This window comes from Sinocyclocheilus grahami, unplaced genomic scaffold, assembly GCF_001515645.1.
Source record: "Sinocyclocheilus grahami isolate Dianchi unplaced genomic scaffold, SAMN03320097.WGS_v1.1 scaffold12.1, whole genome shotgun sequence".
Classification (NCBI taxonomy): domain Eukaryota; kingdom Metazoa; phylum Chordata; class Actinopteri; order Cypriniformes; family Cyprinidae; genus Sinocyclocheilus; species Sinocyclocheilus grahami.
In genome coordinates this window covers 938,830-953,293 of record NW_015505191.1, presented here as the reverse complement: position 1 = coordinate 953,293, position 14,464 = coordinate 938,830, and the positions used below count along the sequence as shown (strand labels likewise).

Genomic DNA, 14,464 nt, shown 5'->3' with positions numbered 1-14,464 from the left:
GGAGGCCCCTTTTTCCCCCCCCCCCCCCCCCCAAAAAAAAATACTTGGGGAAATTTACGGGGCTGTACTCGGGGCCTGAACTGGGGATCAGGAGCCCTCCCTGGGCTGAACTGGCCTGAGTTGAACTGGGGATCAGGAGCCCTCCATGAGCTACACTCGGGAACAAGAGTCCTTCCTGGGCTGAACTGCGGATCAGGAGCCCTTCCTGGGCTTAACTGGGGAACAGGGTAGTGCTTATGTGGTGCTGGCACTGGAGGGTGCTCTGGAGGAGCAGGCACAGCAAAGCGCTTTCGGGGAGCTGGGACTGGAGCGAGCTCTGGGGCTGGAGCTGACACTGGAACGAACTCTGGGGCAGGCACATTATTGTCCGTGGGGCTTGCCACACCAACGTCCTTCGGGCTTGCCACACCAACGTCCTTCGTGCTTGCCACACTAACTGCCGGCTGACTTGGGGAAGCCGCGGACGGCGGGGGACTGGTTCTGGCTCGGGACCGGACACTCCCCAGACACCGGAAGACACCTTCCCTCCAAGTTAGTTCAGTGGTGTCTGTGAGGTCCACGGAGCGATGGTAGTTGGCCCCAAGCCAGACCAGCTGATTGAGGATGGCGTCCTCTAACGCCGTCACCTCCACGAGCTTGCAGAACTCCCCGGCGTACTTGTAGAAGGGGAGATCGAGGGGAGATCGAGGCGAGCTAGGGCGGCGACGCGAGCGGCAATTTCCATAGCCGCGAGTGGGGGAACACCAGGAAATAAAAACTGTTAAAAAGGCGGGGAAAAACAAACGCGAGGAAAAAGTTGCCGCTCACTTTCAGTTTTGGTCCGGTATTCTGTCACGGGTGCACTGCTGAGCGGACTGAGGCGCAAGGAATGGAGAGAGACGAGGAGTACATCAATCCAACTGGGTTTAATTGACTCAACGGAACATGGAACACTCACGCTATACATAATGACATGAACAATACTGGACGCTGGAGAACACACAGGGAACCCTATTTATACACACAGGAGGAGGGAATGGCGAGACACACCTGGGAGCAATGAAACATCAAGGGAAACACCTGGGACAAATTAAACATGGGAAAGTAAGGCACATGAGGAGCAAAACAACCACAAAACACGGAATAGAGTCTGACACCAATATGGTGCTGAAGTGTCTTGTAATAAAAGTTTAGCAAAGTAAAAGGGCTTTTTGAAAGTAGGTTCCAAAGGTAAAAATTACTGTATTACAGGAGCCTTTTACAACTGTGGTTTGTCGAATCGGCTAACAGTTACGGTATCGATAATATAAATAAAAACAAAAAAAACATAACCAAACTGTCCTAAAGAAAGCAATGAAAATAGGTTGCCTGAAAACTACAGATAATGCACATACACAAGCGGGAATGACTTTAGAGTGTAAATGGACCTGCATCTCTACAGTGCACTTATAGTAGCTACACTTAAACTGATCTCACTTGCCCTCAGTAGTTTCAACACCACTAATGTTGGTCCTGCTTTCATTGATTTATACAAGCTGGAGAACAAGAGGAAGTGTATATAAAATAGCCTTTTAAACAGTAGATTGTTTTTCAGGGATTAGTTCCAGAGTTCAGTGTGGCAAAAACACACAATGCTTCATGGTTTCTGGTAGAGTCACCTTGCTTAATTCTCGATTCTTTGCATATAAGCAGTTACTGGTCATAAATTCACATGTTTTATTTATCTAATCCTCTGGCCTCTCTCCCAACGCCTCTTATCCAGTTCTCTCACCTCACTCCATCCCCTCTGCACTGCCTTAAAATGAGGCAATCTTGCAGCTATCCATTCTTAGCTCTTCTGTTGGATTTGACATGTAAATAATTTAGCATTTGAATAACTTCTTAAATTCATTTATTAATCTGCCCCCTCTCTCCTTCCCTCGCTGCCTCCCTCCTTCATTCCATCTTTCCCCTCCCCTGTATGTTGTGCAGAGGAATTGATCTGTGTTCGCTAGATTGAGTTTAGATGCAGTGTAAATAATTCATGCGCTGGATTACTGTTACCGTGGGCCTGGATCTTTATTGTGGAACCTGCAATGTGTGCCTCTTTCTCCCTCCTTCGCTTTTCGAATCTTTCACTCAATTTGTCAGTTTATTGGTTTTTCAAAAACGGTGTGTGAAACTATTGCCATTAGCAACCCTAATAGCTGCCGCCCCCGTACAGTCATCATCTGACAGACTGTTTATGTGTGTCTGCGTGCTAAAGTCCTCAGGATGCGAGATGTGGTTACAGACTGGTAAATCTTGAGAAGGTGAACTGTCTCTTGCTCTTTTCCCCTCCTTTAATCTCTATCTCTTGGCTGTAATTAGTTCAGTGATTAACCTTGACATTCCTGATAACATCATTCCGCCTTAATGATGCTATTACCACTCAGTGGTAATAGCGGTCGTCTTATATTCAGGGTCTAGACTTTGACATGTCAATAATACACCCACAACAATAGGTGGCGCCAAATGCGCATAAAACGAGTGTGCCATGAAATACGTAAATGCGTTTTGTAAAGATTGCGACCAAACTCCCTTTGTGATTTTAAAACGTAAGACAGTACCCAGATTTGAAGACTACAGTAAGATTTAACTTTTACTGTTAATAAGATTTTGGTAGGCTACTATTAGATGGATAGCCTAAATGTCCTAATTCAGATGGGCAACCTGTTTTTTTTTTAATGGTATATCAAAAAGTGTATATTTTTTTAAATATGATTGTTAGTACATTTTACTAGTTTTTACTATACTTTCAAAACAAAAATTAAAATAGGAAAAATATGCAATATGAAAATAATTGAAGACAAAATGTGTTTTACTGAGAAAAAACAAGATTTGGTTTTTAAAAAGCCTTTTTCCAAAAGGTACATCTGGAAAAAGGGGGGTTGTCTTATAATCAGGGTCGTCTTATATTCGGGCCAATACGGTATATAAATGTTATGCAAAAGTGGCTCAGCAAGTGACTCAAATGTGACCACCAAAACAAGCTGTTGTTAAATGACAGTGTTGACAGCTTATGGCTCCGGTGACCAGCTCTGAAGTTTAACCACAATACCACACCAGCACAGCATGTACATCCTTCACCCCAATCCTTTTTTGCTTTCTCTTCCTCTCACTCTTTTTAAGAAGATAGCACTTTTGTTGTTAATGAATGATTCAGTCACTGTGCTGTATTAATTAGTTTCCTATCATTACTGTTCTTAGCCACCAAAGTGTACTCTGGGTGAGTGAGTGCCTATGTGTGTGTTTATGAGTTCATTGAAACAAAAAGCATCAAATCATCAGTTGATGAGGATTCTTAATGCATTTGCAAGAACAAACTCTTTGATGAGTTTAATATATGACCAGAGTATGGAGAAACAGAAGCAAATGTATCAAAGCACATATTTCAAATATTACATGAAAGCTGTAGGCCTACAAGAAAGGACCGTCTTAAAACAGATAAATTAGATGTGTACACTACATACCGAAAAGCAAAGATTTTTAGGTATACACTGTATGCCCTCTAAAAGTTTGGAAATGTATCAGCATATTCTTATTACACAATCATGCCTCTTTTGCAGCTGTTATGCTTGATTACAGTATTCAAATTCAAAATTTTTTTTTGGGGGGGGGGGGGTCATTATTGAGGAAACATGCCTCTACTGTCTGATTGCCAATTAAATTTTGACACCATCAGAGCACAGTTTGGAGATGCTCTAAGCATAGCTCTAGTATTTTTCTATGTTTGCACAGTATGTGTTGTACCTAGTCAACTCAAAGTCATCACAAAATTATGAAAAATGTATGCTGACATTCTTCAAAACCCCACTTCTCCTGGGATGTTTCCAAACTTTGAAGGGCACTGTACATTGTGAGGTAAAAAATTAAGAACATCATTAGGTTGGCTTGAGAAGCTTCCCTTCTATGTACTATTTCTTATCAATTTAAACTCATTCAAACTCGTCTATAAAATATTTCTAATCTATCTATCTATCTATATATCTATCTATCTATCATCTGACTATTTATATATACATATATATATATATATATATATATATATATATATATATCCTAGCGACATGCTAATCATGCTAGAAACATACTAACAACATGATAATCATGCTAGCAGCATGCTATTAAAATGCTAATCATGCTAGAAACATGCTAGCGACATGCTAGCGACATGCTAGTAACTTGCTAATCATGCTAGCAACATGCTAGTTACTTGCTAATCATGCAAGCAACATGCTAGTAACATGCTAATCATGATAGTGACATGCTAATAACTTGCTAATCATGTTAACAACATGCTAGTCACTTGCTAATAATTCTAGCAACATGCTAGTAGCATGCTAATAATGCTAGCAACATGCTAGTAACATGTTAATCAGGCTAGAAACATGCTAGTGACATGCTAAACGTGTTAATCATGCTAGCGGCATGATAGTTACTTGCTAATCATGCTAGCAACATGCAAGTTACTTGTTAATCATGCAAGCAACATGGTAGTAGCATGCTAATCATGTTACCAACATGCTAATCATGCTAGCAACATGCTAGTTACTTGCTAATCATGCCAGCAATATGCTAGTAACAGGCCAATCATGTTAAAAACATGCTAATCATGCTAGAAACATGTTATTAACATCTATCTAATCAATCTAAATTTTCAAACTTCAGGCTTTTACACCGGCTTTAAACTTTCAGGCTAGGCTTTCTCAAGCTAACCTAAAGTTTGTCTTGATGAACTTTTTTATCTAATTTTGAACTTGATCTACAATAGAATAGGTAGTCCTGAATGTAGTGAGTCATGTTGAAATCCACACAATGAGTGCACCCACTGAAAGAAACAAACAAACTGAAAAAAATAAGCCACTTACATAGTTTCTCATCTGCGTAAAAAGTGCACTTCAGCACGCTTAATCCATAACCATGATTTATGACTCAGCCTAAATTTAGGAAAATTTCACTACAGGTGTTTATGATTACTAGCACAGCGTAGAATGTCATTTTATAATATTTTCAGCAAGTGAACAATGGCTAATGGCTTGAGGCTATTGTCAGATGTGGCGCTAAATGTGTAACAGGAAGTGGATGGGAGGGAGAAGAGAAAACAGTTACTAACGCAGCACTAACTGAGTTTCATCAGGGTGCAAAGGCACAATACTCTGCACAGAATGGCCAAGGCAAATCTCTATTCTTCACTGAAGTGCTCTTGCATGATGTGTGCGTAGCTCACGATCCCTATATATACAATATTCGTGAGAATGCATTAACATGGGAAAGGATAGATGAGAAAGTGAGACGAGGTTCAAGGGAAAGGCAGGACAAGGAAAATAAAAAAAAGAAAATGATCATGCCCCCCTAGGCCTCTATTGACAAAAACGTCAGTGTTTGACCTGATGGAGGGAAAAGAAGTAGGGGACTGACTGACAGGGTGAGGCAGGGTAAGAGCCAGATGGTGAGAGAGAGGGAGAAAGAGAGCAGAGGAGAAAATGATAGACAAGAGGAGAATAAGAAAATGAGAAAGGCAAGGGGAGGAAAAACAAAAAATATTCACAAGGACACAAATAGAGAAAATACTCTGCCACACACATACACAGTTAAAGGATGTTAGGCAAATTCAAGATATGTTACTGTTTCAGTTCATGCATAAACAGGGAATTTGTTTTAACAGCAACCCATGCTAATTTCATGTAAAACAAAACACAATCAAATGTATGTGTGTTTGCCTTCCAGCATATCCTAAAGCTAACAGGAATCCCCAGAACTCCTTTCCGGTCAAACCTGACATCCCTCTCAACTTGTCTCTTGATGTCTCCGTCTCCTCCCTTCTTCCCATAATGGGAGAAAGCATTAGTCATTCATAGCTCAATCTGTGAATGGGTGGTGCGATTCATGACTGCTCTTAATTTTTATCTGTATTTTTAGCTTACCATTGTAAACTGCCTTCTTCATTACAGTAGTACAGTACATCCTATAACATTTGTAAATCTGCACATGCTGTTAATGGCCACTGTATTATTAATTTGAAGTTTATTATTGGTCAGTCTAGTCTGCATGGTGCAGTTGTCTTGCACATTTGCTGATCCTTAGTTCAGGAGTTTTTGAACCGTTCTTGGAGCCTCACCAGCAGGAATGGTTTAAAAACCCTTGATATAGTTCATTTCAGGATCATTATTTTTTAGTATTTTAGGAGATCCACAACAGACACCAAGAAATCTATCAGTCTAACAATCTCATTAGGATTATCCTGAGATAAACTGTAGCCAACATTTCAATTCACACTTTCTCCTAAAGGGGGAGACCTTTTAAGGGTAACTTGTCACTGTACCATTTAAGGTAGTACTTATAAGCCTATGAGTCAAAAATCTACCACATATTTTGTGTGTGTGTGTGTTTTCATTCGCAGTAGTGTTCTTGTGGTTATGCTGGTTTTAAACACACACAAAAAGTTTCTTCATAAATTCTGTCCTCCAGATGCAGATTCAACAGGTTCTGTCCATGGTTCTGAATGTGACACATGGCATGTGGTTGTTGCTGTCCATGGTGCTGATTTTTAAAACAGACAGGCATATATACATATGTAAGTGTGTGTTTGAGTAGATTGTTTAGAGATTTTACAGAATTTTTATTTTCTCTCGAACGTCCTACACTGGGGGAAAAAAAATCAAGTTCGCCAATTTAAGACAGTATGAATGTGCAGTGGAAACATGTGGGACATTAATCATCAAATGAACACTGCAACATCATTCTTCTAAATAACTGTCTCAGCTAAGACAAACAAAACACAGCGATTCCCAGAGTCACTTACAGTCAATAGTTTCAAATGCATGTATGGAGCCCGGTGCGGACTGTTGTCAGCAAAAATGGACTCAATCAATTCCACTCCACCACTGCAGTTGTGTGTGTGATGAGAAAATCCTTCCTTATTGAATAAAAACTATCTTTGCCAAACTCAAATGTCAAAAGCTTAAAATAGATCCCAATTTTGTTGCCATTTAAGTTGATGTAAAGTCTTAGATGTCTTCTGTTACTTCTGCACAACATTTAAGCCTAACAGGATAAAAAAAAAACTTGAATACTTACTGCACTGTCTACTCTCTCTCCCCCCTACAGTCTGTGCTGTTGATTGTGTGATGGTGTGCATGTGTACTCAAGCCTTGAGTATTTATCGAGCTATGTGTTGGTTTTGTTATTGCTTTTGATAGCGTTTGATACGTTTTGTTTTTTACTGTATTTGAACGTGTGTGCCCGTTTTAATGGTTCTCTACCCACGTCATTGACACAGACAAAACTGAACCCAGATTATAAATCACTACTGTCCATTAAAACATACATTCACCATAAACCAGTTTTACACACTTTTAACATACATGTGTTTGTCTCATTCTCTCTAACCGTGGCTGTGATTTGGGAAACCCACTAAAGTGCCTCTGTGGCATATCCACACACACACACACACACACACACACACACACACACACACACACACATATATATATATATATATATATATATATATATATATATATATATAGCAGTATAGTCATTCCCAACTCAACATCAATGGCACAACCAAAACATGTATTCATTAATTAAATATAAAAATTCCCCTCCCTCCTTTCCCACTATACCAACACTAAATCCACAGACAAGCTGCAATTCGCATGACTGGCGCCATTTTCTTCGGCTACCGCATAAACGCGAAACAAAATAGCCACTTTCTGCCGCGATCATGATCTACGGGCGCGCTTATGCGGAGTGACAGGAACAAGCTTCGCTGAACTCATTGTGCTATTCGCTGCTCTCTCTGTAGGCTACCCCCTACACACACATAGATGAGTAGCTATTGTGTCTCATCCTAAAACTACATTCAGTATATTTTACGAAGTGTAAGCGAGTGGGGGACGCACCTGATTTTTGCCCCGCTGTCCGTCTTCGAGTTCCGGTGAGCTGTTCATGATTCCCCATCGATCATTGAGCATTCTCCGGAGAAGAACAAACCTTAAACCGCCTGTCAGTTACAGGCGGTGTGGGGGGAGGGGGGGGGCAAGACACTTTGTCGTTCAGTCGTTTTCCTGATAAGTTATTCCATGGAAATAGACAAATAACATTTGGGGGAAAGGAAGAAAAGGAGAATGTGGAGAGTGCGTGAGATCGAGAAGACACTGATCTAGCCTCTACTCCGGGACCACACTGACTAATTCTGGTCTAAAAGGGGCGGTGAAGACTCTCGCACCACACACATCGTAATATCATACGTACTTGATAAGGAAAATAATAATGAATAAATAAAACTCCTCAAATTTCCACAAGCAGTTCTTCAAAGTATTTTTCTTTCCTTCTGGAGCGTTGAATAAAGTACTCAGATATTCCACACTAAGTAACGGGGAAAAACGGCGCGAATCAAGTCGACGCACGCGTGTATATCCAAGCCAACGCAACTCAAAACGCACAAAAAATATGCTGATGTTTCTGTCCAAAAACGAATAACGGGCATTCAGTCCCGAAGAGTCGTTTAAAAGTGATACAACTTTGTATTCCTGAGCCGTTAGAGGGATGGACAGATTGTGGCGGTAAAGATGCCGTGATTTGAGGAGGGAAATCAATCCGTTTCCAAGAGTGTCTAGTTTACCGGACAGAGGGCGAGGAATGTTTCGTTTTGACAAGACTAGCGCGGCAGGGCAGATTAACGGGGTTCCTACTCGCGAGCCAAGCTCCTCGCTCTCCTCCAGAAGCTGTCCGTTATGCGCGCTCAGTTTCGCTCCCAGACACCGTCGGCACTGATACGACTTTTCCACACCCCTCGTCTAGTTTAAGAAACTCCCACTCCGCTCTCAGTAGCTCAACATGCAGTAAAAGCACCCGTCACGAAAGACTGGATGAGCGATGGAAGCCAAATTGAATTCGAGGACGCAATACGATAACTGAGGTTGTTTTTAAGTGAGCAGTTCATTTTATTATATAAGCCTCATCAAAATGATACTTGAAGCGCGCATTTTGAGCCAACCGAAACCGTTATGATTTGGCGCACAGATGTTTTTGTCATGTTATCCATTATAGATATTCTACTCTTGCCAGTTGCTGGTGATTACATCTGACAGCACAGAGATATAACCAGGCGATCATCTCAGTGTCAGTCAGTTTAGCAACAATTACATTTTCCCCACAATTACTGAAAAGACACAGGTGCAATCCACGTGATAAAAGGGTCAATGCAAAAATGAGATGATTAGGCCCAAGTGCCCCATATGGAAACATATTGAGGTCAGGACCCTCACTAGCGGGAAGAAAGGTAGTGATGATTCTATGCGTCCCCAGCGTGCCACTGGCCCTCTCAGATTTACGGCTGGCCCACCCAATCAAATGAGAAAAGAAGAAAAATCCTGCATGCATTACAATAATTGCTCAAATGCATGAACATATGAACAACTTGCATTTGTAAACGTGAAAAAAAAATTAAGTAAGTAGTAATAAGATTCTAGTGGATGAGCACTGATCTTCCAGTTTTGTGCTTCTATTCTGTGGCAAACGCAAAGCTGTCAATATAAGCAATCAATCCAATTCAAGTCTGCTACCGCTGTAACAGTTCTCGATTTGTCTTTACTCATCGTCCCTCCCATCACACCTGGGATACAGTTTCTATAGGTTGAACTTCCCGACGATTTCAAATTACATTGGAAAACGCCGCATCATCATCATCATAGTGACACAATACGATTCTGGATGTTCAAAGCAAAATATAATGTCACTCTAAAGGCTGGAATACACTATACAACTTTTGCCCTGATTTTCCCCTGATTTACAGCCTGGAGAAGTTGACGCTAATTGCCGAAAGTCAGAGGCAGTCTGCAGATTTGAGTTGACACTTACTAACTTTGTAATAAGTTAGTAATAAGAGGAAAACTGGCCCGCAAACACTAAACGACTGAGGATCACACACTTCCAGACATTAAAGTCGTTCCGATCACAATAAACTAAAATATTTTATGACATGACACCTTGTGCTTAAGTAAAAAAGATGGGGTTTATGCATAGGTAATAGTTTACAATAACATTAGGCTATTTTTAGTAGTGTAATGCAATTTTTAGCTGTTGAAATTTGCATTTTTATCTAATATAGGCTATCGTAAAAAGATTTTTTAAATAGTCACTGAGGTCCACTCTATGTCACCATGGTCCACGCAGTTTAACATTTCTGGCCTCACCTTCAATTTGGCAAACAAAGGCACAGGTATTATGTGTCATTAAAAATTATACTGAAGAGTTTTCAGTACAGTTTAACTTTTACTCTAATCTCATATGGATGCACACATATTAGTACAGAGAGAGTGTGCAAACTTTGATGTAACAGGATTGAAGAGGTGCAGCATCTAAACCCTCTTCAGGGCCTCAGGAAACTGTCGCCCCATGCTGAGATTACTTAGTAGAAAGAGGAGAGCTTTTGGATGCAGGTGTAGGTGTGTGTGTGTGTGTGTGTGTGTGTCTGTGTCTGTGTCTGTGTGTGTTAGTTGGAGCATCCAGTAAGACCTGCATCTCAGTCAGAAGCCTTAGGCAAGCGATGCTGGAAAGACTTAAACTGAAATGGGGGCGGGGTGCACCTTCCTATGATAAATGTGGACACCAGCTGTATTTACATCTTATTCTTTGCATGTGTGTCTGAGTTGTCTTGGCTTTGAATACAATATGTTCTGTTTTTAACATAAAAAATAGTGCTCTGTCTTTGTATGTGTGCTTGCAGAAGTGTGTTTTCACGGATGGTGGAGCATGACGACAGAAGCAGAGATCTGTGAAGAGGCAGTGGCCTGCATGCTCTCCCTCAAATGCCAGAGTCAAACTTTGTAAAACATTTTGGGGAGAAGGCAAGGGACAGCTGATTTTAAAAGCCAGCTGATTTTTAAAGGGGGGGGGGGGGGGATTTTCTTTTTATTTTTTTTTGTAGAGGGGGGGGGGGGGCAATTACTTTTGTATTTTTTAGAAATCTAGTTCTTAGAAATGCACTCTTTGTATGTTGGTTTCATATTCTCAAACTTTTATACCATATTCTAGAAATGTTTAAAATGAATCATTCTAAAAATGAAATATGGTATAATTAACTAAATTCTTATTTTCAAAAAAGTTTTTAAATACATATTTTGTTTATAAATATGAATAATTAATTCATGAATATATTGTCAGGGGGTCTGTCAGGGGAAAACACGGATTCAATTTGCAGGTTAAACTTAAATTTATTTGAATCTCAAAACAGTCCAAACGAGCCTCCAGTCACTCCACGAGGCAGAGCGGGTAAGGCGTAGGGAGAGCAGCGCACACAGTCCCAGCGTCAATGCTGACGCAACGTCAGAGTGGAGAGAGAACCGCGCACAGAGTCTAAGCGTCGGTACCGACACAACGTCAGGGCAGAGAGTTCCTTGTAGAGTGCACCGAGAGGGGCAGGAGAGGAGAGGCCGCAAAGCGCAGTTCTGGTAACTCCAGGGCAGGAACTATGAAAACACGGCAAGACAAGAACACAACAAGACTGATAGTAGGTCACGAACGAAGAGTAGCGTGTTCACACCACAACGGTCAGACACAAGACTACACACGAAGGGAACTTAAAAGGAGGGAGAATTAAGGAATTAACAAGCCACAGGTGTGACAGCAGCTGAAGTAGTTAAGATAACGATGGGGAGGGAAACCACGAAGACAATGAGCACATAGTGAACTGTCAAAACAGACAAAACAACAACAACAACCTGCTGATCAGACCGAAGTCATAACATATATAAATCGTATTTGATGTTTTCTAATGTACTAAACATTTTGGGGAATCTCACACATCTAACACAATCTTTCACAACATGAACTACCCATCCTTTGTCGATGTTTTCCAAATATTTGAAGCAGTGAAGCAGTTTTGTTTAAATTAATCCAAACTACATTCTTCTTTTCTACTTTTTAATTTTTAATGAGACAATTAAAAGGCTTATGCCACCCCAAAAAAACTATATAAAATACATTTTAATTCAGAAAGTAAAACCATGCCATTAAAGAAGAGCTGTAAAGATCTGTGACTTTCAAAGGAAAATGAGCATCATGTCATTGACCCATAATACATTTTTAAAAATAAAAAGAAGTCAGTGACATAGTACTTGACTCACTGTGATAATTGAAGGGTGTTTCTCAAAGAGGTGAAAGTAACCCAGGCATCCTGGCCAAATTTGCCCATCAGCTACTATCAGTCATGCCTACAAATCATTTCCCATGTACACTGACTGGCTACAGTCTGATAGCTTGTGTGATGGGCGTTCTGATGCCCATGATGTTCTCTGATGAAGGAGATTCTCCCACTCTCTCTGTAAAGTGTGAGGAAAAAAAACATATAACACATTACAATTATTATTCTCCTCACACAATTCATCCAATTCAGAAAGAGAAAGTTAACTAATGCTTCAAATGATAGTATGTGTTTTGTACTATTAGACACAAAATAAGTCATGCACACACACAAAGAGATAAATGTAAAGAAACTGAAAATTTAATTAAACCAGACTGTGCCACACTCGCCTTCAAACAGTGTGGTCCAAAAATCAATAAAAGGTCCAGGTGAACAAAGGAAGCAGTCCTATTAATATGTAATGATAGTGTGAGGGAGAAACCGAGAGAGAGGGGGGAAAGGGTGAGGAAAGAGGATGATGAGCTTTGTATATTTTAAGCCTTGATGACAACAATATATTGTGGAACTGAAGAGAATGGAGCAGAGAAAGACGAGCAGTGATTTTCCCCCACTGTTTCCCAGGATTGGTTGGGAATGAAGCTATAACTGCTGCAGTAAAGAGAGAAGCAGCAAAGTGAAAAGTGAAGGAAGGAATCCTTTTATTGATTCGCTCTCACATCACATGCTCTGCCCTTCTCTGCAATTCAGCATCTCTCTCTCATCACGCACACACACACACACACACACACACAGGCAGGAGAGCTTGGCACATAAAAGGTGACATTCACTGAAGGAGTAATTAGCAATAGCAAATCACATGCGATCAGTGATGCTGATGATGTAGTGATTATGATAATCATCAAATAACAAAATAGAGCAATAGGTCCACTGAACATCAAATACTAGATAATTAAACAAAACTAAACAAATAATTAATTAATGAACAGTTATTTGTCACATAAACGCTGTTTTCCTTAACTTTCTATTCATTAAAGAACCCTGTAATTGTTTTCAACATTGATAATAATGAGATTGATAATAATAAAGTTTCTTGAGCAAATCACCAAATCAGAACTATTTCTGAAGGATCGAGACACTGAAGTCTGAAGTAATGGCTGCTGATAATTCAGCTTTGCTATCATGGGAACAAACTATATTTATAATTCATATAATTTGTTATATATTTTAAAGATATTTTAAGTCATTTCGGTCCAAATATAACATTTGGCACCTTTAACTTTCATTGTATGAAAGAAAAAAAATAAATAAATAAGTGATACATTTTTAATTGTTCAAAAGACAAGTTTAGAACAACAAGAGGGTGAGTAAATTGTGACCCTTGTCATTTTTGTGTGAACCGTCCATGTACGTTTTCAGAGTCCTTAAGCTTTTATATTAGAATTGAATCAGAAAGGTATAATTTCATGAGGTGTTCTTTAAATAAAGATGTGAGTTTGACCTGAAACAACCTGCGCTTTCTGTCTTAAGTAGCTCTGTTAGAAAAGTAAAACAGTTATTTAAAAATTAAATGTGATCAGCAGGAAAGGCTGAACAGGTTGAAATAAGCTCATGTCAGGCTGATTCTGTTCTACATCATTCCAGCTACTCACATGGGTCTCTCAGCTCAATGGTTTCTGCCTCTGTGATTCTGCCATTCTTGTCTGTCTGTCAGTGCAGGACATCAGTGAGAGGTTTGTAATTATCTGTGATGCTCCCTTGAGCTCTGCACTGGAACTTCCCAGTGTTGTGGTTCTCCATGGCTGGCATTCATAAAAGGCCAGAGGGAACAGGGCAATAGAATGACATTGGAAGCCTCTGTAAATAACAGCCAAATCAGGATATGTTACCGAGCTTCAAACCATAAGGGAGAGAGAATGACCTTCTGCTAGTATCTTAAGTGGCTTTGTGTGTGTTTTCATACTTGTGTTTATACTGTTGTCCACCATCAATCTCCATTCTACTTTTTTCCTTTTCCATTTTTCCTTCTCATAAATTGTACTCGCTCACGCAGTGCCTCATAGTTGCACGAGGATGTACAGTTCACACAGTCAAGACATCATCAGTTTTGAGGGACATGTTTGACCATAATGAATCGTAACATTTGTATCCTCATGCCTTTCTCCCTCTCGGCCCACTTTTCATCATTCAACTCGGCTGTCTCTGGCCGTAACGCAAACATATAACAAGCTGACCTTTTGAAAGCATAACAACTATATTTTAAATTCATGGCATTTTTTCTCATTCCCCAACCCCATCGTTTGAAAGCTGTAGAGCAAC

At 40.2% G+C, this 14,464-nt stretch overlaps 1 protein-coding gene across 1 annotated transcript in view; it reads right to left on the bottom strand.

Moving 5' to 3' along the window:
- The window catches only part of LOC107596897 (fibrinogen C domain-containing protein 1-like), a 123,395-nt gene extending 114,675 nt beyond the window's left edge, over positions 1-8,720 (bottom strand). The window contains exon 1 of the mRNA XM_016287756.1: positions 7,905-8,720. Coding sequence (XP_016143242.1) covers positions 7,905-7,976 — 72 coding nt within the window. The 5' untranslated portion in view covers positions 7,977-8,720. The remainder of the gene's footprint in view (positions 1-7,904) is intronic.
- Positions 8,721-14,464: the final 5,744 nt, after the last annotated feature.